Source organism: Phyllobates terribilis, unplaced genomic scaffold (assembly GCF_046119375.1).
Source record: "Phyllobates terribilis strain yellow unplaced genomic scaffold, ASM4611937v1 Scaffold_12__6_contigs__length_324123572, whole genome shotgun sequence".
NCBI classification, from domain to species: Eukaryota; Metazoa; Chordata; class Amphibia; order Anura; family Dendrobatidae; genus Phyllobates; species Phyllobates terribilis.
Window position 1 is genome coordinate 134,274,735 of NW_027362772.1, and position 26,868 is coordinate 134,301,602.

At 43.1% G+C, this 26,868-nt stretch overlaps 1 protein-coding gene across 2 annotated transcripts in view; it reads right to left on the minus strand.

Annotated features, from left to right (window-relative positions):
• CACNG8 (calcium voltage-gated channel auxiliary subunit gamma 8) overlaps positions 1-26,868 on the minus strand; it is a 272,197-nt gene that overhangs the window by 115,325 nt on the left and 130,004 nt on the right. For both annotated transcript variants that reach the window (XM_073656291.1, XM_073656292.1), the window contains one exon: positions 20,546-20,629. In XM_073656291.1, the coding sequence (XP_073512392.1) occupies positions 20,546-20,629 (84 nt within the window). The remainder of the gene's footprint in view (positions 1-20,545; positions 20,630-26,868) is intronic.

Genomic DNA, 26,868 nt, shown 5'->3' on the forward strand with positions numbered 1-26,868 from the left:
ACATTAAACAACTGAATGGACATCCTCCAAGCCCGGTGATTCCATAATTTTTGCCAGGGGTTGTACTAGAATCCTGTCGAAAACTTATACCTTCTATTAAAAAAATATAAAGGAATAAAAAGAAACCATTATGCATAAATAAGACAGTATAAAGCTTAATAAGGCAAAAACAAAGAGCATTCAAAATCTTGAAGGCCGAGAATACAGAAATAGCAGTTCAGGAGTATAAAAAAATAAGAAATGTAAAAAAGAAGTCAAAGCTAGCAAAGTTATCTACAAAGAAACAAATTGCCAGTGACATTGAAATAAATCCCAAAAAAAGATATAAATACACCAATGCCAAAAATATAAAAACATTAGGTATGGTATTGGCCCCTTCAAAGATGATAACAACAAGATAATTATAGAGGACGAAGAAAAGGCAGAGATATTAACTTTTCATCCATGTTCACCAATGAACTGTCTGTTCCAGGGATGATTCAACAAGGCAAAAATCAAAGTTCACAACCTGATATAACTGATATAACTAATTTAGTACAAAAAGAAGTATACCTGCATCTGAGCAAATTAAACATTTACAAATCCCCGGGCCAGATGGCATTCATCCACGGATACTGAGGGAATTGAGCTCAGTAATTGACAGACCGCTGTATCTCATATTCTTAGGTGCTCTTGCAACAGGTTTGGTAACACAGGATTGGAGGATGGTTGATGTGGTAACGATATTTAAGAAAGCTAAAAAGGTGGATCCAGGAAACTACCGTCTGGTAAGTCTGACATCAGTAGTGTGCAAAGTTTTTGAGGGCATCATAATAGATGACCTGCAGAGTTTTATCGCAGAGAATAATATAATAAATGATAATCAGCACGGATTCATGAAAAATAGGTCGTGTTTAACCAACATGCTGGGTCTGTATGAGGAGGTAAGTGCAAATCTGGATGTTGGTATTGCGGCTGATTTGATTTATCCAGATTTTGCAAAGGCATTTGATACTGTACCACATAACAGCCTTATGCTGAAGCTACAGAAGAAAGGACTGGGGGAACTATATGCAGATGGGTAAGGAATTGGCTAAATGACAGCAAACAAAGAGTCGTCATAAATGGTACGTTCTCTAAATGGGATATAGTCAGCAGTGGGGAACGCAGGGATCTGTGCTAGGACCAATTCTTTTTAACTTCTTTATTAATGATCTTGGGCATGGGATTGAGAGTAAAGTGTCAGTCTTTGCTGATGACACCAAACTATGTAGGATATTAAAATATGATCTTGACATTACGATATTACAGAACGATCTGGATAAGATGACTGAATGGGCAAACACTTGGCAGATGAGGTTTAATGTAAATAAATGTAGAGTAAAGCACCTAGGACGGAGTAATCCTATTGCTGCATATACATTAAATGGGAGTATACTCCGGACTACAGAAGAGGAGAAAGACTTGGGCATTCTGATTACAAGTAAGTCAAGCAGAAGCCGCAAAAGAAAACAAGATTTTAGGATGTACAGTACAGACCAAAACTTTGGACACACCTTCTCATTTAAAGATTTTCTGTATTTTCATGACTTTCAAAATTGTACATTCACACTGAAGGCATCAAAACTATGAATTAACACATGGGGAATTATATATTTAACAAAAAAGTGTGAAACAACTGAAAATATGTCTTATATTCTAGGTTCTTCAAAGTAGCCACCTTTTGCTTTGATGACTGCTTTGCACACTCTTGGCATTCTCTTAATGAGCTTCAAGAGGTAGTCACCGGAAATGGTCTTCCAACAATCTTGAAGGAGTTCCCAGAGATGCTTAGCACTTGCTGGCCCTTTTGACTTCACTCTGCGGTCCGGCTCACCCCAAACCATCTCGATTGGGTTCAGGTCTGGTGACTGTGGAGGTCAGGTCATCAGGCGTAGCACCCCATCACTCTCCTTCTTGGTCAAATAGCCCTTTGTCCTGTTGAAAAAAAAAATGATGGTCCAACTAACCGCAAACCGGATGGAATAGCATGCCGCTGCAAGATGCTGTGGTAGCCATGCTGGTTCAGTATGTCTTAAATTTTGAATAAATCCCCAACAGTGTCACCAGCAAAGCACCCCCACACCATCACACCTCCTCCTCCATGCTTCACGGTGGGAACCAGGCATGTAGAGTCCATCAATTCACCTTTTCTGCATCGCACAAAGACACAGTGGTTGGAACCAAAGATCTCAAATTTGGACTCATCAGACCAAAGCACAGATTTCCACTGGTCTAATGTCCATTCCTTGTGTTCTTTAGCCCAAACAAGTCTCTTCTGCTTGTTGCCTGTCCTTAGCAGTGGTTTCCTAGCAGCTATTTTACCATGAGGGCCTGCTGCACAAAGTCTCCTCTTAACAGTTGTTGAAGAGATGAGTCTGCTGCTAGAACTCTGTGTGGCATTGACCTGGTCTCTAGTCAGAGCTGTTATTAACCTGCGATTTCTGAAGCTGGTGACTCGGGTAAACTTATCCTCAGAAGCAGAGGTGACTCTTGGTCTTCCTTTCCTGGGGCGGCCCTCATGTGAGCCAGTTTCTTTGTAGCGCTTAATGGTTTTTGCAACTACACTTGGGACACTTTCAAAGTTTTCCCAATTTTTCGCACTGACTGACCTTCATTTCTTAAAGTAATGATGGCCACTCGTTTTTCTTTACTTAGCTGCTTTTTTCTTGCCATAATACAAATTCTAACAGTCTATTCAGTATATCAGCTGTGTATCCACCAGACTTCTGCACAACACAACTGATGGTCCCAACCCCATTTATAAGGCAAGAAATCACACTTATTAAACCTGACAGGGTACACCTGTGAATTGAAAACCATTTCCGGTGACTACCTCTTGAAGCTCATTAAGAGAATGCCAAGAGTGTGCAAAGCAGTCATCAAAGCAAAAGGTGGCTACTTTGAAGAACCTAGAATATAACACATATTTTCAGTTATTTCACACTTTTTTGTAAAGTATATAATTCCACATGTGTTAATTCATAGTTTTGATGCCTTCAGTGTGATTGTACAATTTTCATGGTCATAAAAATACAGAAAAATCTTTAAATGAGAAGGTGTGTCCAAACTTTTGGTCTGTACTGTATAAAAAGAGAGATAAAATCCCGCGATCCCAAGGTACTGTTACCCATTTATAATCACTGGTGAGGCCACATCTAGAATATGGGATCTAGTTTTGGGCTCCACATTTTAAAAAGGATATTCAGAAGGTAGAGTCAGTTCAAAGGCGGGCAGCTAGATTATTACAGGGGATGGTAGGCCTCTCATACTGTATGATGAGAGGTTGAAAAAGTTGGGCTTGTTTAGCTTAGAAAAAAGATGCCTCAGAGGAGATCTCATTTACATGTATAAATATGTGTGTGGTCAGTATAAAGGACTGTCACAGGACTTATTCCTTCCAAAGAACATACTAAGGACCATGGGGCACTAATTACGGGTGGGAGAAAGGCCATTCCGGCACCTAAACAGGAAAGGGTTCTTTACAGTCAGAGCAGTCAGACTGTGGAATGCCGACCGCAAGAGGTAGTAATGGCAGATACTATAACAGCATTTATAGAAGGGGTGGATGATTTCCTTGATACACATAACATTGTGGGTTATAGTTAAACTAATGACAGGATGTACGATTGGAGGAGGAAGGTTGATCTTGATGGACCTAGGTCTTTTTTCAACCTACTATGTAACTATACAACTCTGTAACATGGCCTTAAGGAGTTTTATGAAATCAACAGGCAGAAAGAAATGGTGTCATACAAATCAGCAGCTAGAGGAACCCTTACCGGTGACATCAACAGAGTATATTCACTTATCCTCCCTCTTTTTGATAACTCCTGTCAGCTCAATAAAAGCAGCATGTATCGCCCAGCAACTAAAGCTCCTCTACATGGTCAGGCACAGCCAGGTACACAAGACACATTGCTGGAACCAATACAAGTTTATTTCAACACAGTAACATTATTTAACATCACATCCAATTGTGGAAGTGCTTAATTGTCCATTATCTGTTGATTAAGCAGCACTTTTGGATATCTCTGCTAATGATATTTTATTCTAAAAATGTCTGAATAACCCGACAGAATATTGGAAATCTGCTTTAAATAATGTTTAAAAGCTATGACTCATTCCAAACTTTTCTGCATTAGTTTTAGTTATTTCTGGTAAAAGCTTTTGTAAAAGCATGGTCCCATGAAGGATAGATTAATATGTTGGACAAAATATAATCAGACTATAATAACAGCAGGGTAAAAGTTCACCCTTTTCCTTTTGTCTTAAGATTGATAGCAGAGACGAATATCTCAGCTAACAATGGAGAGTAACTGTCTTCAAAAATGCAAACTTTCCTCAACTTTTATAAAATGTACAGTAAGACATCAAAGGGATTTATTATCTCATCCCTGCATACATTATAACAATAATAATTAATTTTCCCTTCAATCAGCAGATTCAGAGATATGCGGCCACGTTCCAGCCAACTCAGTGAGCAGTCTATATTCAGTGCAAGTATAGTTAGATCTGATGACTGTGAAAAAAGATGAAACACTACGTGAAGATATTTTCATGTGCTGTGCAGTAACAATTAAAAGCTGTGAATTATTTAACATAGCAAGTTCTAGAACGTTTGGGCCAAGTGTACAGGTTGCAGAATTTTTTGGTGCGGATTCCGCATAACAAATGTGCAGTACATTACAAATTGGATTTTCAATAACACATTCACATATTGCAGAACAAAAGGCAAATAACTCATCAGCAGCACATTATCATTGCAGATTTCACCATTTTCAATTCTTAGTATGGCTGTGTGCCCACGATGCGTTTTTAATGCTTTTCCGCAGCGTTTTTGCAGCGGCGGAAACGCATTAAAAATGCATGGTAGAAGGGCAGCAATGTTCCCCAATGATGATCCGCATGTGCTGTGCCCATGCTGCGGAAATTTCCGCTGCGGATTATCATTGCGGAAAAAAACGCAGCACAACGAATTATTTTGCGGAAGCGCTGCGTTTTCGCCGCCATTGACTTGCATTAGAACGCACCAATTCCGCAAGACTGCATCTGTACTTGCGTAATTGGCGCGTTCTAATGTGCGGTTGGTACCCGAGTGTGGAGAAGAGGAGGCTCTCCTCCACACCCAGGTACCATAGAAACTGTAAAAAAAAGAATAAAATAAAAAATAAAGATTATATTCACCTTCTGGCGGCCCGCGCTGCGCTCCTTCTCCTTTGCTGGCACATCACGTTGGACTGTAGGACCTGCGGTAACGTCACAGTCATGTGACGGTAGTTCCTTCAGTACAGGTCATCGTGATATCCCGGCAGCCAGGAACGAGCGCAGCAGCACACCCCGGGCCATCGGAAGGTAAGTGTAGGTTTATTTATTTTTTTTAACCATTCTAAAGGTCACACTATATAAATCCATGTTGTTTGCATGGATTTATATAGTGTGACCTAGTTGTCAAGCACTTTCCAAGTGATGCTAAAATCGCCTGGAAAGCGCTTGTCAATCAGCATGCGGAAATGCAAGTGAAGATCCGCTTCACTTCCGCATGTCCCTGGCATGAAAAACGCATGTACAATCCGCATGTGTTTTTTTCTGCCAGGGAGATGCAGAAACGCTCAGGAAAAAATCCTGAGCATTTCTGCATTGTGGGCACATAGCCTAATGGAGTAGAGCGAAATCTGCAACCAAATCTGCAAATAAAACATGCAAATTCTATCTGCAGGATTTTTACATATTTGTGATTAAATTCACAAAATTTTTCTCTCCTATCAACCCCTTAAAATCTGGTTTCTGCACTAAATACCACTACAGAAACTGTCCTTAATAAAACGAGCCTAAAGCTCTCTTTTGATTCTTCTGGATTTCTCTGTGGCATAGGACACTGTAGATACCATCTACAGATACTGCAATCGCCTTGAAAAGATATTTATAACACTTTGAGGTCTTCGAGGACTGTATCAAACCCCTTTCAACTGCTTCAATAGGAGAAACGTTACCCCTTGAGTACCGGTCAGACGCCTCTTACCCAGCCAAACCATATCTCACACTTTGCACTGACGAGGGGCAGTACCCAAAAACACAGTGTCTGCAAATTGAGATTTTGATTTTGGCTATTATCCTAAGTCATGTGACAAGGCTCGTTAAAGGGTCGATATTGACTTTTAGAATTGCTACTTCCTATAGATGGCACTACACTTCTGGTTATATTCCTCTCTGAAGAGCCAATTTGCGTATTTCCCAGAGGAGCATTGAGGCTTAAAAGTCTCCTCACCTTGACATGCTTAACACGTCACTCTCTGCAAAGAGAAACATTACCCCTTGAATACCGGTCAGAAGCCTCTCATCCAGCCAAACCATATCTCACACTTTGCGCTGACAAGGCGCAGTACCCCAAAACACAGTGTCAGCAAATTGAGATTTTGGTTTTGGCTATTATCCTAAGTCATGTGACAAGGCTCGTTAAAGGGTCAACATTGATTTTTAGGATTGCTACTTCCTATACGTGGTACTAGAGTTCTAGCTCTCTTCCTCTCTGAAGAGACAATGTGCAACTACTTAAATACAAACCCAGTCTTAGGCTGGGTTCACATAGCGTTTGGCCCTATGTTCAGTGACTCCATCAGGGTTTACATCCAAAAATCCATTTATCAGGATTCGGGAGTACAGTATGTGACAATGGGGCCATTGACAATTATGATGCAGATGAAATCACAGTGTGCTTTGTTGTACATTATTTTCATCCATATATGCATACTGGAGGTGGGTAGCAAACTGTAGTCCACAATGTCTTGCTGATCGCATCTAATAGCAGTATATGGCCGAGAATGATACATGACACAGCATAATGTGACTGTCTATATTGCTATCAAAAATCGGCGTATATGCCCAAAGCCTGTTTTGCAGTGTTTCGGACATAGGCTCCAACAAAGCTACTGAACATATGGCCAAAAGCTTTGTGAGCCCAGTCTTAGTAACATCAAAGTACCCTCATCATAAAAATGGATGGCAACCTATTAGTAGTTGTTCATTTAATAACACAGCTTTTTTAAACAAAAAACATGGTCCAAAAATTATGCATCTGAGTCATTTGAAATCAGAAGACCATTTTGTGCAGACTCAAACTGGTAGTGTCACTGTAAGAGGTAACATCATCCTACTGTGACAGAGACAAGTGATGTTCCATATATTCCATAATGACCTCCACTTACACCAGACTAATATGCTTGCCAGAGTCAAATAGGGTCAATTATGGCCTGTGTTTGGTAGTCTTACTTCCCAGTTGGCTGGTTCCAGTGGTGGTGGTTATTCTTCTGCTGCTTCCTGGTGCTCCAATATTCTTAGTTGTGTTATGCTTTGTTTTTCTTTACACCACTAGATCTATTGTCATTGTTACTTTTTTTCTTTTACAGTATATGTTCTGTTACTCTATAATTAAATTTTGACAATCTATTCAATTTCAATTATTTAGCTCTTGCCAAAAAATACATATCAAGGCCTCCTTCACACATCCGTATAAAACACGTAAGTGAAAAAATGGTAGTAGTATCATCGGTGTGTCACCAGTGAGTCATCCATGTGTCCATTTTTACCATCAGTGGATTTCCGGTATGGATAAAGAAAGAAATAAATTACGTTTCTCCTATCATTTGCAATGTTAAACAATGACTGCACACTGATGCAATCCATGTGTTGTTCTTTTCAGGGACCAATAGGCTTGTATTGGCCATTGTCATTGTATTGGGGTGGCATGTATGAATGTAAAATTTGACTAATAAAACAAATGTGCAAAATAAAAAAATGGTTTGTGACACACACACTTTGGGAGGTCGAGAGGAATTTTCTTTTTTTTTTTTTTACCAAAAAAAAAAACAATTATTTCCTCCTACACAAAACAATTACACAATGAATGCGAAAACTCAGTATAGTTACTTATGATTAGCAAGCACATCATCTGGCTGTTTGTCTGTAAAATCTGTTGTGATGTTTTGTCTGTTTTCTACAGAAATGAAGAAAATAATGTGCATTTGTAATTGAAATGCAGTAGGTATATGCCAGCTACACCTTATGGCCACGTTCACACATTCACTATTAGATCAGTATTTTATATCAGTATTTGTAAGCCAAAACCAGGAGAGGGAGAAAAATGCAGAAGTGATGACGTGTTTCTATTATACTTTTCCTCTGATTGTTCCACTCCTGTTTTGGCTTACAAATAATAATGTAAAATACTGACAAAATACTGAAGCTGTATAGGTGGCATATCACTGATCAATCACACTGAGCCTGGCACTGCTGCTGGAATGTCATCTATAGTGTTGAGCCACCCCCGTAGTGTTCGGGTTCGGTTCGGTTCGTCGAACACCGGGATGTTCGAGGAACTGTTCGTCGAACTGTTCGTCGAACACCTTAGAACACCGTCGAACACCGTTAAAACCAATGGCAGGCAAACAAAAACACATAGAAACACATAGAAAACACCTGCAAAGGTGTCCAAAAGCTGACAAACTGCTCAGAAGACACTCTCTTTAAAAAAGCCGGCCGGCAAATTCAGCAGCGGCATACACCGGTACCCGACAATTTAGACAAGAAGGAATAGAGCATCACACATAGATTAGATAGATAGAAACATGTCAGTCACACATATAAGAAGCACAGTGACAGTGTTGGTTACTGCACTTGTCATTTAGTGTAAAGGATTTATTAAAAAAAATATTATTGTTTTCATGCACCGTCTCTTTAAAAAAGCCGGCCGGCAATTCAGCATCTGTACCCGACAATTTAGAACAGAAAGAATAGAGCTTCACACATAGATTAGATAGATAGAAACATGTCAGTCACATATATAATAAGTACAGTGATAGTGTTGCTTACTGTACTTGTCATTTAGTGTAAAGGATTTATTTAAAAAAATAATAGTGTTTTCATGCACTGTCTCTTTAAAAAAGCCGGCCGGCAATTCAGCAGCGGTACCCCACAATTTAGAACAGAAAGATAGAGCATCACACATAGATTAGATAGATAGAAACATGTCAGTCACATATATATGAAGTACAGTGATAGTGTTGGTTACTGTACTTGTCATTTAGTATTAAAATAAAGGATTTATTATTAAAAAAATTGGCGTGGGGTTCCCCTTAATTTTAGGCTCTAGCGGAGGTTAAGCAGACGGCTGGGGCAGATGTTTGAAGCCTGGGAAGGGGGTAATACCCACGGAGCTTCCCAGGCTACTAATATCAGCCCCCAGCTGAATACATAGCCTTTACTAGCTATTAAAATGGGGGACCCCCCAAAAAAAATAAAAATGACGTGGGGTCCCCCCTAATTTAATAGCTAGCAAAGGCTAGGCAGACAGCTGGGGGCTGATATTAATAGCCCAGGAAGGGAGCCATGAATATTGGCCCCCTCCCAGGCTAGAAACACCAGCCGTCAGCCGCCCCAGAAATGGCGCATTCATAGGATGCGCCAATTCTGGCACTTAGACTCGCTCTTCCACGCTGCCCTGGTGCGGTGGCAGGGGGTAATAGGGTTGGGGTTGATGTCAGCTTATAATGCCAGCTGACATCAAGCCCAGGTTAGTAATGGAGAGGCGTCTATAAGACACCCCCATTACTAACCCCATAGTCAAAGTTAAAAAAAACACAAACACCCAGAATAAAGTCCTTTAATTGAAATAAAGACACAATCCTTTATTGTTCTAAATTAAACCATACTTACCGTCACGCCCATTCCAGCTGAAGCCAACGATCTCCTGCAATAAAAGAAAAATAATAAAGCAACCTCATCCTTACCTTTCCATGGTTCCAACGACAGCTTCAGCTCTGCTACATCGAGATGACAGGCTGGACCGCAGCAGAACGCTGCCATCCAGCCTGTCATCCCGCAGACACTGAGAAGCGCAGGCTTGCTTGCGCTGCTCAGCGTCTCTCTGTGACGACATCCAGATGAGCCGAGTTCATGTCCAATGAACTCGGCTCACCTCATGCACGTCACTGACAGCGTGGGAAAATTCTCACGCTGAAGCGGTGAGTGCAGGAGAATTCTCCCACGCTGTCAGTGACGTGCATAAGGTGAGCTCATGTCCAATGAACTCAGCTCACCTCCTGCACGTCACTGACAGCGTGGGAGAATTCTCCTGCACTCAGCGCTTCAGCGTGAGAATTCTCCCGCTGAAGCGCTGAGTGCAGGAGAATTTTCCCACGCTGTCAGTGACGTGCATAAGGTGAGCTCATGTCCAATGAACTCAGCTCACCTCCTGCACATCACTGACAGCGTGGGAGAATTCTCCTGCACTCAGCGCTTCAGTGTGAGAATTCTCCCACGCTGAAGCGCTGAGTGCAGGAGAATTTTCCCACGCTGTCAGTGACGTGCATGAGGTGAGCCGAGTTCATTGGACATTAACTCGGCTCATCTGGATGCCCTCACAGAGAGACACTGTGGAGCGCAAGCAAGCCTGCGCTTCTCAGTGTCTGCGGGATGACAGGCTGGATGGCAGCGTTCTGCTGCGGTCCAGCCTGTCATCTCGATGTAGCAGAGCTGAAGCTGTCATGGGAACCATGGAAAGGTAAGGATGATGTTGCTTTATTATTTTTCTTTTATTTCAGGAGATCGTTGGCTTCAGCTGGAATGGGCGTGATGGTAAGTATGGTTTAATTTAGAACAATAAAGAACTGTGTGTTTATTTCAATTAAAGGACTTTATTCTGGGTGTTGTGTTTTTTTTAAATACTTTACTAGAAATTCATGGTGGTCATGTCTAATATTGGCGTGACCCCATGAATTTCGGGCTTAGGGCCAGCTGATAATACCAAGCTGGCCCTAACCCCTTTATTACCCAGTGAGCCACCGCACCAGGGCCCTGGATGAGTTGGGTACAGCGCCAGAAGATGGCGCTTCTATGAACGCGCCATTTTCCGGGGTGGCTGCGGACTGCAATTTGTAGCGGGGGGGGCCCAGAAAGCTTGGGCCTCCCTGCGCTGCAGATTCCAGCCCCCAGCTGCCTAGTTGTACCTGGCTGGACACAAAAATAGGGCGAAGCCCCACGTACTTTATTTTTAATTATTTCATGAAATTCATGAAATAATTAAGAAAAAAAGGGCTTCCCTATATTGTTGTGTCCGGCCAGGTACAAATAGGCAGCTGGTGGATGGGGGCAGCCCGTTCCTGCCTGCTGTACCTGGCTGGACACAAATATAGTGCGAAGCCCCACTTCAATTTTTTTTAATTATTTCATGAAATTCATGAAATAATTAAGAAAAAAAGGGCTTCCCTATATTGTTGTGTCCGGCCAGGTACAAATAGGCAGCTGGTGGATGGGGGCAGCCCGTTCCTGCCTGCTGTACCTGGCTGGACACAAATATAGTGCGAAGCCCCACTTCAATTTTTTTAAATTATTTCAGGAAATTCATGAAATAATTAAGAAAAAAAGGGCTTCCCTATATTGTTGTGTCCGGCCAGGTACAAATAGGCAGCTGGTGGATGGGGGCAGCCCGTTCCTGCCTGCTGTACCTGGCTGGACACAAATATAGTGCGAAGCCCCACTTCAATTTTTTTTAATTATTTCAGGAAATTCATGAAATAATTAAAAAAAAATTGACGTGGGGCTTCGCACTATATTTGTGTCCAGCCAGGTACAGCAGGCAGGAACGGGCTGCCCCCAACCACCAGCTGCCTATTTGTACCTGGCCGGACACAACAATATAGGGAAGCCCTTTTTTTCTTAATTATTTCATGAAATAATTTAAAGAAAATTGACGTGGGGCTTCGCCCTGTTTTTGTGTCCAGCCAGGTACAACTAGGCAGCTGGGGGCTGGAATCCGCAGCGCAGGGAGGCCCAAGCTTTCTGGGCCACCCCCGCTGCAAATTGCAGTCCGCAGCCACCCCGGAAAATGGCGCGTTCATAGAAGCGCCATCTTCTGGCGCTGTACCCAACTCATCCAGGGCCCTGATGCGGTGGCTCACTGGGTAATAAAGGGGTTAGGGCCAGCTTGGCATTATCAGCTGGCCCTAAGCCCGAAATTCATGGGGTCACGCCAATATTAGACATGACCACCATGAATTTCTAGTAAAGTATTTAAAAAAAACACAACACCCAGAAAAAAGTCCTTTAATTGAAATAAACACACAATTCTTTATTGTTCTAAATTAAACCATACTTACCATCACGCCCATTCCAGCTGAAGCCAACGATCTCCTGAAATAAAAGAAAAATAATAAAGCAACATCATCCTTACCTTTCCATGGTTCCCATGACAGCTTCAGCTCTGCTACATCGAGATGACAGGCTGGACCGCAGCAGAACGCTGCCATCCAGCCTGTCATCCCGCAGACACTGAGAAGCGCAGGCTTGCTTGCGCTCCACAGTGTCTCTCTGTGAGGGCATCCAGATGAGCCGAGTTAATGTCCAATGAACTCGGCTCACCTCATGCACGTCACTGACAGCGTGGGAAAATTCTCCTGCACTCAGCGCTTCAGCGTGGGAGAATTCTCACACTGAAGCGCTGAGTGCAGGAGAATTCTCCCACGCTGTCAGTGATGTGCAGGAGGTGAGCTGAGTTCATTGGACATGAGCTCACCTTATGCACGTCACTGACAGCGTGGGAAAATTCTCCTGCACTCAGCGCTTCAGCGGGAGAATTCTCACGCTGAAGCGCTGAGTGCAGGAGAATTCTCCCACGCTGTCAGTGACGTGCAGGAGGTGAGCTGAGTTCATTGGACATGAGCTCACCTTATGCACGTCACTGAAAGCGTGGGAGAATTCTCCTGCACTCACCGCTTCAGCGTGAGAATTTTCCCACGCTGTCAGTGACGTGCATGAGGTGAGCTGAGTTCATTGGACATGAACTCGGCTCATCTGGATGTCGTCACAGAGAGACGCTGAGCAGCGCAAGCAAGCCTGCGCTTCTCAGTGTCTGCGGGATGACAGGCTGGATGGCAGCGTTCTGCTGCGGTCCAGCCTGTCATCTCGATGTAGCAGAGCTGAAGCTGTCGTGGGAACCATGGAAAGGTAAGGATGAGGTTGCTTTATTATTTTTCTTTTATTGCAGGAGATCGTTGGCTTCAGCTGGAATGGGCGTGACGGTAAGTATGGTTTAATTTAGAACAATAAAGGATTGTGTCTTTATTTCAATTAAAGGACTTTATTCTGGGTGTTTGTGTTTTTTTTAACTTTGACTATGGGGTTAGTAATGGGGGTGTCTTATAGACGCCTCTCCATTACTAACCTGGGCTTGATGTCAGCTGGCATTATAAGCTGACATCAACCCCAACCCTATGACCCCCTGCCACCGCACCAGGGCAGCGTGGAAGAGCGAGGCTAAGTGCCAGAATTGGCGCATCCTATGAATGCGCCATTTCTGGGGCGGCTGACGGCTGGTGTTTCTAGCCTGGGAGGGGGCCAATATTCATGGCTCCCTTCCTGGGCTATTAATATCAGCCCCCAGCTGTCTGCCTAGCCTTTGCTAGCTATTAAATTAGGGGGGACCCCACGTCATTTTTTTTGGGGGGTCCCCCATTTTAATAGCTAGTAAAGGCTATGTATTCAGCTGGGGGCTGATATTAGTAGCCTGGGAAGCTCCGTGGGTATTACCCCCTTCCCAGGCTTCAAACATCTGCCCCAGCCGTCTGCTTAACCTCCGCTAGAGCCTAAAATTAAGGGGAACCCCACGCCAATTTTTTTAATAATAAATCCTTTATTTTAATACTAAATGACAAGTACAGTAACCAACACTATCACTGTACTTCATATATATGTGACTGACATGTTTCTATCTATCTAATCTATGTATGATGCTCTATTCTGTCTGTTCTAAATTGTCGGGTACCGCTGCTGAATTGCCGGCCGGCTTTTTTAAAGAGATGGTGCATGAAAACACTATTATTTTTTTTGATAAATCCTTTACGCTAAATGACAAGTACAGTAAGCAACACTGTCACTGTACTTCATATATATGTGGCTGACATGTTTCTATCTATCTAATCTATGTGTGATTCTCTATTCCTTCTATTCTAAATTGTCGGGTACAGATGCTGAATTGCCGGCCGGCTTTTTTAAAGAGACGGTGCATGAAAACACTATTATTTTTTTTGATAAATCCTTTACGCTAAATGACTAGTACAGTAAGCAGCACTTTCACTGTACTTCGTATATATGTGGCTGACATGTTTATATCTATCTAATCTATGTGTGAAGCTCTATTCTTTCGGTTCTAAATTGTCGGGTACAGGTGTATGCCGCTGCTGAATTGCCGGCTTTTCATGTTTCACTGTTGGCACTGTTCCCATCGATTTGGGCAATCACTGTAATGCCACAACCACCATGGCTGTGGCATTACAGTGAGTGGCAGACAATCCCTGCATGATTGGTGCTCTAAATAGCGCCAGACATGCAGGACACGCTTTTGGTGCACGAACAGTTATCGAACATAACCTCGAACAGCCGAATTTTTTGCAAATCGTTCGGGTTCGTCGAACAACTCGAACACCGCCCAAAACAGCTCGAATTTGAGATTGGCGAACAGTTCTAGTCGAACACCGCTCATCTCTAGTCATCTATCTCTCTTTTTCCTTATCAACTGAATTATTATTATTATTATTATTCACAAACTACTGCACATATCTTCTTTACTGCTGCAAATATTAACATATTATGGTCTGGAATATTTGTCCACTGTATTAGGACTTTCCCTTCCTGTCTTTATTGCTGAGCTTTGACAAATTTTCACAATGGGTACACTTTGACGTCGTGTTAATTAAGTACCCTATGTTATTTACATGTACTAATACCATTTACTGATTTACTTGCTGTAGGGTATATGCTCAGTATTGTTTCTTTCTTGAGTTTTGTCTATGAAATGGTCAGTGTGAACATGCTCTTACACTTTGCACGTATACCAGTTAATAATCCAGCTCAGTTTTTTTGGTTTTGCTGTTATCTCTTGTACTTTGTACAAAAAGGGAGCGTCGCCCCCATTTCTGAGCAAATTATTCAATCTGTATAGCTTCCCATAGATGGGCTTTTCAGTCTAGCCCTGTCCTGCTCTGCCCTTATTCACATTGATGGCATTTGACACATGATAAGTATTTAATAACACATACAGGTTAGGACAGTCCCGATGGTTACACCTTGTCATGGTGGGATGGAGTTTATGCTTTTTTGGTCAAAATAGTGTTAACTAAGAACCCTATGTTATTTACACGTATTATTATCATTTACTGATTTACTTGTTGTAGGGTACATGTTCATTTTTGTTTTCTTCCTGGGCTTTGTCTATGAAATGGCCAAAGTGTGAACATGCTCTTAGACTTTGCACATATAGCAGCTTATATTCCAGCTCAGTTTTTTGGTTTTGCTGAATTCTCGCTATTCTAAAAACACCCTAAAATGGCTCCTGGGGAATGCCCACACAGTTGCACCTAAAGTCATGTCAGCTTTCTGTGGCTGACACAGTCTTCTGCAATGTGTAAAGTAATAGCGGCCATTTTTTTGGGTGATTCACACAAATCGAATTGTAAATTATTTGGATTCGCCAAGACATGCAAATTCAACTCAAATTAGATTTGCATAAAATTGATCATCTCTATGAAATATGTATCTAAAATTAAGTCAACTGGAGTTTTCTAGCTGCCACCAGAAAAACAAACATCTTCTATAGGCTGTTGAGGCATATTTGACCCAAAAACAATTAGATGTTAACACTGATGAATTTATGAGAAAAACTATCCTTAAGAGATATTAAAAGAGATATCCACTATTTGGGCAACGTGTTCTTATATATTATACCCCACTGTGTAAGATAAAAATACCCTATACTTACCTCCTGTACTGGTGCTGTCCAGTGATGTCAGTACCAGGTCTCCCGAGGCTCCCGTGACATTATTATACCACCCAAACCCTGCAGCCAAAAAGCAGTCACCTTTGGGCTGCTGCCCTCTCACTTCCGAAGGTTTGTCAAAAGGAAATGAAAGCACAGCAGCCCAATTGCTCAATCATAAAATTCCTTTATAATTTCATTCTAAGGGAAAATGTGGATTATAGATGTTTGCAAACATTGCAATGAGTTGCAGGTTCTATTGCAGCTAAGGAAAATAACTATATTTAATGAATCTGAAATAGCAAGTGAACAAGCGCACGAGTGGTTTGTTCTAAATCTGGTTTGGGTTAAGTGTGTGACTTGAGATCCAGTGACTTTGGATTCAGGGAGTTTACAAGGGAATGACTAGTATTAATTCACAGTTTATATTTACTTGTTATATTCCTGTGTTTGTGCCATCCTCATTAGTGAAATGTGCTCAACTTTTTACAATACCATACAGTATACTATCTTGTCATATGTACGCAATATGAACAGCTGTATGAGGGTGCATACATTGTAGATTTGGATGTCCAGGTACTGGATTTAAATGAGCAGCTGGAACACTGAGATACATTGACAATATAGAAAGTAGATTGTTGCTCACTGAACAGGTCCTCGCTGGAGTAGATGTGAGGAAGGGTGGTAGCATGGATCTACAGGACAGTGAGGCAGCTAGCTTGATGACAGTTAGAAGGTAGGATAGAAAGTCACTGTTAGGACTGCCAGCTGGAACAAAAATCCCACACAGCAGAGGTTTAAATGATTAAAACCTGAGTTATACTGAATCTTTTTTCACAAAACTAGACATCTACTCATCCCCTGCTCTATAACAGGGTGCCTGAAGATTAGAGTGCGTTTTTATGGTGACAGGTTCTCTTCAATCCCTTAAAGAGGATCTTTTACTAAATTTATCATGTTGAATTAGACACATGATGTAATAGTGGCTGCAGAGCAGAAAAAAAAATGTTTTTTGATGTTGTCTCTCCATTCCAGAGACGTTAGCAATCAAAGTATTTGGAACCAAATGATTTCACTTTTTTTAAATCCAAGTGGGTATAATCAGTTTTCACTGGGGCGTGTACTTCTTCTCCCCGTATGATGGTAACCAGTCATAAACAGACAGCAACATTATAATGAAAGAAGAACACACCCCCACAATAGCTCACAGCAGATTTCTCAGTGTGTGAGATTTATGACAGACAGCCTGATCTGATCAGTATCACACGTATGTCTGCTGTCCTCCGGCAACTTGTAATTGCTCTGCACTGAGATCATGACTGCATTATATCTCACTGAGGAGCAGCATGCCTATTATTGATTACTCCTGGGTCCGATGTACATATAGTTACTACAGACTTGTAGTTTAAGACCGGACAACTCCTTTAAAGGTGTTGTCCAGTACTTTTAAAAATATGCCAATGTGTTTTAATGATAAATAGAAGCTTCTTTCTAATTACCTCTTGGTGCTGTTTCTGCCTGTGAGCGGCACTATCAGTGGCCGCTCACAGGCAGCACATGACCCCTGGCTGCACCCGGCTCTGACATCTGCTGATGTTGCGACAAGTCCAGGCTGCAGCCAAGGGTCCCTCTTCTGCGTTCCACCAGTGGCTGCTGGGCTGTGGGTGGGGTCACCCTGCGCATCACCCCCGGCATCCACTGCGCGCTCTCCCTCTCCCCATTTATTGGGAAAGCACGCTGTCATTTGATGTGACATCAGCAGGGGGTCACGTGCTGCCTGGGAGCGGCCACCTATAGCGCTGCTCACAGGCAGAAACAGCACCAGGAGGTAATTAGAAAGAAGCTTCTATTTATCATTAAAACACATTGGCATATTTTTAAAAGTACTGGAAAACCTTTTTAAGTTTTCAGCTCCTGACAGGAAGTGTTTTACAGCAGAGATGACTGCTAGGAGGGGAGGAGACCTAATGAAATGGTTTGTAATCAGACACAGCTAAATTCAGCTGTGCTCTCTATTCATGCACAAGTTTAGACAAGGTAATCAGGGCTGTCTGTAATTACATCTCACACACTAAGAAACCAGCTCTAAATTATGGTGGGAGTATTTTTTTTTGCTGCCTGTTTATGGTTAGTCAGCATCATACAGAGAGAAGTACACACCTCCAGTGAAAACTCTGATAACATCAGCTTGGGGTTAAAAAAAAGTTAACTCATTAGGTGCTAAATACTTTGATAGTTAATCTCTTGTTAATTGAGAGGTAAAACTAAAACATATACATTTTATTCTGCTCTACAGGCAATATTGCATTGTGTATTCAGTTCATCATGAAACATTTGGTGAAAGGTCCTCTTAAAATGCCGCCATGAATGTCATGATCATGCTCCTGTGAAGACCAGCCTGAAACTGGCCATCATAGGAGCCCGTGATTTTTACTGTATAATGCAATACTATAGTATTGCAGTGAATAGTAGAAATTATCAATCTCAGGTAAAAAAACTAAAACTTTACCATGGGATGCATGGACCACTTGGACGTTCCAACATGACAATGATACAAAACACAAGGCCAAGTCGACCTGTCATTGGCTACAGCAGAACAAAGTGAAGGTTCTGGAGTGGCCATCTCAGTCTCCAGACCTCAATATCATTGAGCCACTCTGGGGAGATCTCAAGCACGCAGTCAGCCCCGGAATTTACAGGAACTGGAGGCTTTTTGCAAGAAGAATGGGCAGCTTTACCATCTGAGAAAATAAAGAACCTCATCCACAGCTACCACAAAAGACTTCAAGCTGACATTGATGTTAGAGGGGGCAATTCACTGTATTAAGAACTGGGGTGTATGAACTTTTGATCAGGGTCATTTAGATGTTTTTGGTTGTCATTAAGATTTAAAAAGAGAAAACATAGTAGTTTGACAATAAATGGCTTCACGCAATCAATAACCATGAGTGGAGAAAACATTTTTTTTGTTATCATTCATATTCTCTGAAACAAGGCCAAGAAAGGAAAAATGCTGCCAGGGTATATAAACTTTTGAGCACAACTGTATATATAAACCGCCAACTGGCTGTCATTTACCCCCCCCCCCAGGGCCAGCTACCACCTTCTTAGATCACTTCACTACTTGGCTACTTCACTTCCTTCCGCTGACATCCCCACTATCATCATGGGTGACTGCAACATCCCCAGTGACACTTCCCACTTATCTGTCTCTAAGCTTCTATGCCTCACTTCCTCCTTCAGCCTCGCTCAATGGTCTTCCGCAGCCACTCACAAAGATGGACACACACTGGACCTCATCTTCACCCGTCTCTGTTCCCTATCCAACCTCTCTAACTCACCTCTCCCTCTTTCTGTAACTTGCACACCCTCGCAGAAATCTCAAACACCTTGACTTACATTCACTCTCTGAATCCCTCAATTTGGTCTCCCCCCTCACACATACCAAAGCTCGCACAATCAACAGGCAACCCTGGCACACCAGCCAGACTAAAGAACTGAGACTGGCTTCCAGAATTGCTGAATGGAGATGGAAGAGGTCCCACTCCAACGAGCACTTCAACGCAATTCAAATAGTCCCTCACTACTTTCAAGTCCACACTCACTGCAGCAAAACAAACCAACCTATCACTCATATCCTCCCTTTCTCACAACCCTAAACAGCTATTCAGTGCTACTTTCAATTCTCTCCTCCATCCTCCAGCTACCCTTTCGCTCTTCACTCATCTCAGCTGAAGACTTTTCCTCATTCTTCAAACAGAAGATTGACAACATAAGGCAAAGCTTTGGCCATAAGTCTCCACGGCCCCCTTCTCATAACTACTCAACTCTCCTCCTCCAAAACCAGCTTCTCAGTCATCACGGAAGATCAACTTTCCTCTTTACGCTCCAAGTCACATCTCACCACTTGTGAACTTGACCCAATCCCATCCCACCTCATCCCAAACCTCAACGCAGTCTTCATCTCAACCCTAACCCACCTCTTCAACCTGTCACTAACAACTGGCATTTTCCCCTCATGCGTTAAACATGCCTCGATCACACCCATCCTCAGAAAGCCTTCCCTTGACCCATCCTCTCTGTCTAGCTATCTCCCCATCTCACTTCTCCCCTATGCCTCTAAACTACTGGAGCAACACGTACATTTTGAACTGTCCTCCCACCTCTCCTTCTGCTCCCTCTTTGACCGCTTACTATTTGGCTTCTGACCTCACCATTCCACTGAAATTTCCCTGACTAAAGTCATCAAAGACCTACTGACTGCCAAATCCAAGCAACCACCTCCTCATCTCACCCCCTATCTGTCGGTGTCCCTCAAGGTTCAGTTCTGGGACCCCTGCTCTTCTCCATCTACACCTTCGGCCTGGAACAGCTCATAGAGTCCCATGGCTTTCAGTATCACCTCTATGCTGATGACAACACACAGATCTACCTCTCTGGACCCGATATCTCTTCCCTACTTTTTAAAATAAATTATAATAATTATAAATAATTTAGCAAACTTGTTGGGGTGTAGACTCCCTGGCACCCTTCCCTCTACTCTGCCATCTGTACCCATGTAGCTGCCTTATTGTCCTGCCCCTCCATGCTATCATTTTTCTCAATATCTATCCCATCAAGTGCCTAATCAGTGAGCAGCAAACTTCTTTACATGTTGTCAATGGATCTCAGTTTATAACTAACCATATAACATTAACAATCCGAGTAATTGAAAGTACTTACGTAGAAGATACTCAGCACTGTCGTGGTCGTAATCTGTGTCTTCAGGGAAGTGATTTATTTTTACACACACCCCTCTTCTTTGACCTGAGTAGGAGTGAAATTATAAAAGTCATCAGTTAAAAATCTCTTACAATAAATGAAAAACAATAAACTCAAGGAACCATAATGTAGAAGTAGAGACACTTATTCCAATGATGTATCATTTACTGGGCTGTGCTTTTCTATTTTAATGCAATCAGTGTTTTATTAGCAGGAGATTATCACTACAAGACAAGCTGCCTAGTGCCTCCTGGTCCAACCACACCCCATCACTGACTATCAGCTCTCTGTCACTAAACAATATACACAGAAAGTTGCCAATCAGTGGCGTGGGCAGGGTTATACACAGCTCAGCATTCCGAGCACTGCTAGATCTGTAGAGGAGAAAAGTTTGATTCTATCACAACTTCTGCACCCAGTAAACTAAGTGATACATTGCTGGAATCAGGGTGTAAGGTGTCGGTCTGGTGCTGGATTTGAAATGGGTCCAGGACCTTCTGTGGTCTCCCATTTCAGTCCAGCCAGGGCTGATGCTGCTCAGCATCACTGTCAGTCTCAACGCCTAGCTGGTCCATGAGCACTGTTTCTCTCCCAGGTAGTTGTGCCTAGCAATGTTAAGCCTGGGTTGCAGAGGGAGACAGGGCTTGTGGAATCCAAGTCCAGGATTTGCCGTACTGAGCATGTCCGTGACATGGCGGATCATGATTGGTGAGTTGGCACCCACCTGACCCGGTGACCTGGCACCGCCTGATTGGTCCACGGGTAACGTCACCAATGGCGCATCGGTGGGCAGGGCTTAGTCTTTAAAAGGCCCGCCCACAAACATGGTGACGCGCTCTGAACATTTGAGCAAGTGATGCCGTTGTGTGGACAACTCTGTTCCACGTGCTCCCTAGCTGTTCACTCCGTGACCTGCCAATGCCAGAGTTCGCTCGGCAAATTAGCACAGGTCGCTTAGGCAGGTTAGCTCCATAGAGGCAGGTAGCTTCGTCTAGCAGCCTGGCTCAGCCAAAGGGGTCGCCTATCACCCCGAGCAGCCTGCAGACGTTCTGTGAACGGCTAACGCCTGTCCGTCACGTGGAGCTGAACCCTTCAGTCCGGTAGCACGCCGGCTGGGGGCACGTGTACCCGTTGGCGTAGTCACACACGCATCCTAGCGCCGCCATTGTAGTCCCTGTGCTGTAACAGGACTACAGATAGTTTTTCTCTGCCTATCTCTCGTGCAGCTAACGGAGATAGAGCGTACCGCTATACCCGTTCCTGTGTGGAGAAACATGGAAGGGTTTAATATTTAAGTTGGTTACTTTACTTTCCACCAGGAAAGTGTTCGGCAGCAGTCCTCCAGGCTGCATCGCGAACCCCGGGGTCGGTTGCGTTTCATTTTAATAAAGTTGTCTGCAACCGCCCTCCTAACACAGGGTCTCTCCTCTATATCATGCTGCTGTCAGATTACATATCAACAGTCTGCTTACATAGTCCTTTTAAGGTCCATTTACACTGCAACATTATCTTGAACGAGCGTTCACAGGTACGCTCTTTTTATGATGCCATGTCAAGAGAACATCAAGGGATCCATAATGATGGTAAGGATTGGATTATTTAGGGTAATAGAACTTTTTTTTCACTTTATAGTTCATGAGAAAGGAGACCTTAACAGCATGTTCACATATTATACACTGATTTGCTGTGTTAAGCAACATTTCTAAAAGTGAACATGAAGTTTTTAGTCAACATTTTGATCAAAGTGTATAAGCACACTGCCATATTACTGAGGCAGTGTCTTAATCATTTAAACCTTTGCGTTTTCTGGGATTTTTGGTCCAGTGGGCGGTCCTATCAGTGACTGACAGTTTTCTATGTTTAAGAGTGCATACAGAGGTAGCTGTCAGTCACTGGTAGGACAGTCCACTGGAACGAATATCCCAGAAAAAGCAAAGATTTAAATGTGTTTAAAACACAGGTTAGACTGAATCTTTTCTCATAAATCTATATATCAATTCATACACAGCTCTCTCTTCTCCTTACCATAGTGCCTGCATATTGGATTGCATTTTCATGGTGACAGGTTCCCTTTAATGGGAAGGCAGGTAACATACTTGACGCGACTTCATTCAAAGTTTATGACTGATGAAACCAGCTGAGTTCAGCCGTCGGCTGTTTCTGTCTGCCCTACAGACACTGAATAGAACAGTTTATTCTTGACGACTGCTCCAGTGAAGATCCTATTCACCATGGTTATTCCATAAGAAGAAATGAGGCACCTGGGACTTCAGTTCTAGTGATTGGTGACCAGACATTTATCATCTATCCATTGTCCTGAGGCGGGTTAATATATGTCTATTGTGCAAAAAAATCTTTTAAGTGGTGTGAGCATATCTCTGCCTCAGAGTTACACAAGTCCTTGTTTTTGAGGTTTGACATTTTTATCTAATATACGAATGGTGACTAAAGAGTGAGGGACAATTTAAACAAGCCCATAGTCGTAAAACGAACATTTGTAGGAGCGCTCACTCCCAATTATTGGCCCTTCTATACACGCTAGCAGGCTAAAAGAGCATCATTATCGGCAGCACATTGACCTGTGTAAAAAGATAATATGCTAACAATAACACATTCTGTATGCACAGAGTTATAGTCAGCCTGTTGAAGAAGGTCAATACAGTCATGCCCGAAAGTGTTGACACTTTTGAAATTGTTCAGAAAATTAAGTATTTTTTCCAGAAAATTATTGCAATTACATGCTTTGTTATACATACAAAAAAATTGAGAAAAGATGCAAATTGGACAGCTTGTATTTCTTTGGAACATGATTGGGGCTGCTTATCCACCATCCGAACTATCCTGCATTGCAACCTTTCATCAATTTTTCTCAGCTGTCTACATCCAGGGAGATTGGCTACAGTGCCATTGGTTGTAAACTTCTTGAAAGTTTGGTTGTAAACTTCTTCAAAGTTGTTTACCTACAATTTTGGAAAGGTGGTAACAATTTTGTCCAGCACATTTGAGGGGTCTTGTGTAAAATTATGTCCAATTTTCCTTTTTTCTTTGTTTTTTGTGGTGTTCCAATATACACAAATTAAATAAATAAGTGTATAACAGAACATGAGTAATTGCAATAATTTTGCATTTTGTGGAACAATTTCAATAGTGCCAACACTTTCGGCAATGACCGTAAATGTTCACCATAGTCATTTGACAGTCACAATCAAGAGGTTTAAACCTGGCCTAATGGTGGAAAATTAAGCAGTAAAATAATCTTTACTCCAGTTTTTTCTACACGTCTTGCAAATGTAAAGCTACTAGTGATGAGCAAACATGCTTGCCCCTACTCGGTACTTGCCCGAGCATCACGGTGCTCAACAAGCTTGGCATATTTCGAGGTTGCTCGAACTGGAGCTCGGGTCCCCGCCCTGCATGTTTGGCACTCTTTAGATAGCCAATGAACATGCATGGATTGCTTGCCACGCACTGTAATGCTGTAGCCATGTTTGTTGAGGGCATTACAGTGATTGGCTGGCCGCACAGCGTCATCAGGTATATTTAAGACCCGGTGAGGCTAGGCTCGTCACAGTCTACCCCGAAAACAGGCAGAGTAGGGAGAGCTGCTGCTGTGTCAGGGAGAGATTTGCTTGTTTATAGTTAGTAAAAGTATTCCACAGCATATCTATATATCCATCTGAACTAACAGTCCTTCTGAGGACTAATCCAGCTGCATATATTCAGTGGTGATGGTAGGAATTAGGGAACCAGGCAGGGTATGTGGCAGACTGAAATGCATACAGCACAAGAGGGTCCATAGCATGTTCTGTCTGCAGCTGCTGTGACAGATATTTGTAAACATAGCCCCAGATATCAGGGGCCAGGGCTTATTTTTTTTTTATCTTAATCTTGGTTATTTGCTTAAAAAGCAATCCAGAATACACCATTTTCTGCTCCATTTGCTTGTTAGCACTGCAGAATACAGCTAGATCTTTTCCATATTACAGCGATAAAAATCCAGAAATTTGAACTGAACGTGTAAAATATTGGCCCCCATTTCCATTTTGTTGCAGTGTGTGAGTGAAGCAATTCACACGAGGTCGCTGGGAAGAATAGTATTAGTAAACTACATGCCCACATTTTAAAACCGTGGTTCTCCGTCAGACGTATCACATATAACTGCGTTCCAAATTCAGACATTTCTGGCGTCCATTTACAATTTGTTGCATTGTGTCAGTGAAGCTATTCACACGAGGTCACTGTGAAGAATAGTATTAGTAAACTACAGGCCCGCTATTTTAAACCATGGTTCTCCATCAGACTTATAGCTTATAACTGCGTTTCAAAGTCAGCCATTACGGGCCTCCATTTACATTTTGTTGCAGTGTGTTAGCAAAGTTATTCACACGAGATCGCTGTGTAGAATAGTATTAGTAAACTACAGGCCCGCTATTTAAAACCGTGGTTCTCTGTCATACGTATCACATATAACTGCGTTCCAAAATCAGCAGTTTTTGGCTTCCATTTCCTTTTTGTTGCTATGTGTTGATGAAGCTATGCACACGAGGTTGCTGTGAAGAATAGTATTAGTAAACTACAGGCCTGCATTTTAAAACCGTGGTTCTCTGTCAGACGTATCACATATAACTGCGGTTCAAATCCAGCCATTTGTAGTGAACGTGGAAAATATTGTCCTCCATTTAAAATGGGCAAGGTGCGTGGCAAGGGATGGGGAAGTGGACGTGATGGTGATGGTGCATGCAGAGGACGAGGCCATGGTCACTTTGCCACTACAAAAACCACCCTGTCTTCGACATGGTCAAGTCTCAGTAGCCGTGAGTCTGAACCGCATATTCCTCACCCTGATCCTCCTTCCTCCCACCATGCCGAGTGCCCGGAGACAACTGATCCCACACTTGGACACTCAGGAGAGCTGTTCACTTTCCATTTATAGATTTGTGCCTCTCGTCTGGCCAGCTTCAAGCAGATGAATAGGAGAGCGCGTGTAGCGCTGCCCAAAAATTTGAGCAGCCACGGTCACAAGAAGGCGACGGTGGGAAAGTGCAATTACTGTTGCAAGAGGTGGATAATGTTGAGACACAATTGCCTGAAAGTCAGGAGGAAGACCAAGGTGCGGAAGTGGAAGACGAGGTGGTGGATGATAAAGTAACTGACCCAGCCTGGCAGGGGGACATGCAGAGCAAGGACAGCAGCACACAGGAGGAGGGAGGCGTAGCACCACAACATGCAGGAAGACACAGTGTTTTGGCCTCAAACAGAAGGCGGGAAAGCGCTTCCTGTAAAGCCAACACGATGGAAGTTGCCAGCACAACTGTTAGGTCTTCCCGAGTCTGGTTGTTTTTTAAAGACTCTGCAGATAACCCCAAAAAGGCCATTTGCACCACCTGCCAGGCCAGCATCAGCAGGGGTAGCAAAACTAGCAGCCTGACCACCACCATCATGATCAGGCACATGGCAGCAAAGCACCCGACTAAGTGGGTCGAACCCCAGGGTCCAGAAACAGTGTCTGCGGGTGATACCACTGCCTCTTTCGCTGTTGTGCGTGCACATTAATCCATGTTTCCACAGCGCATGCGAAGATGCCTCACACCCTGCATCTGTCATTGCACACTCTCAACTAGCACCATCAGCAAGCACGTCCACGTCCTTGTCCCAGCGCAGCGTTCAGTTTTCCCTACCGCAGTCCTTGGAACGCACGCGCAAATACGCAGCAAACGCCCCACAGACCACACACTACTAAATTCACACATTTCGTGAATGATTGCACTCGAAATGTTACCTTTAAGGTTTGTGGAGACAGAAGCTTTCCACAACCAGATGGTGGCGGCCATCCCTCGGTACTCAGTCCCCAGCCGCCACTATTTCTCCTGGTATGCCGTCCCCGCATTATACGTGTCCCACAACATTTGCCGTGCCCTCAACAACGCAGTTACTGGGAAAGTCCACCTAACTATGGACATGTGGACAAGTGCTTGTGGGCAGGGACGGTACATCTCGCTGCGGCACACTGGGCTAATATAGGACCCAGTCAGACCTTGGGACGAAACACATCCTCCCGACGCCAAGGATTCCGGGCCCTGGGTCAATCAGGATTGCCCCCACATTCTACATCTCCTGCACCTCCTCCTCTTGAGCCTCCATCTCCTAAATGACCACATCAATCACAAGCTAGAAGCACTGCAGCACTGCCTTGGCTGAATGCTGAAGAGCTGTGGACAGCTCTGAAAGAGCAGGCAGATCTGTGGCTGACACCACTGACCATACAGCCAGAAATGGTCATGTGT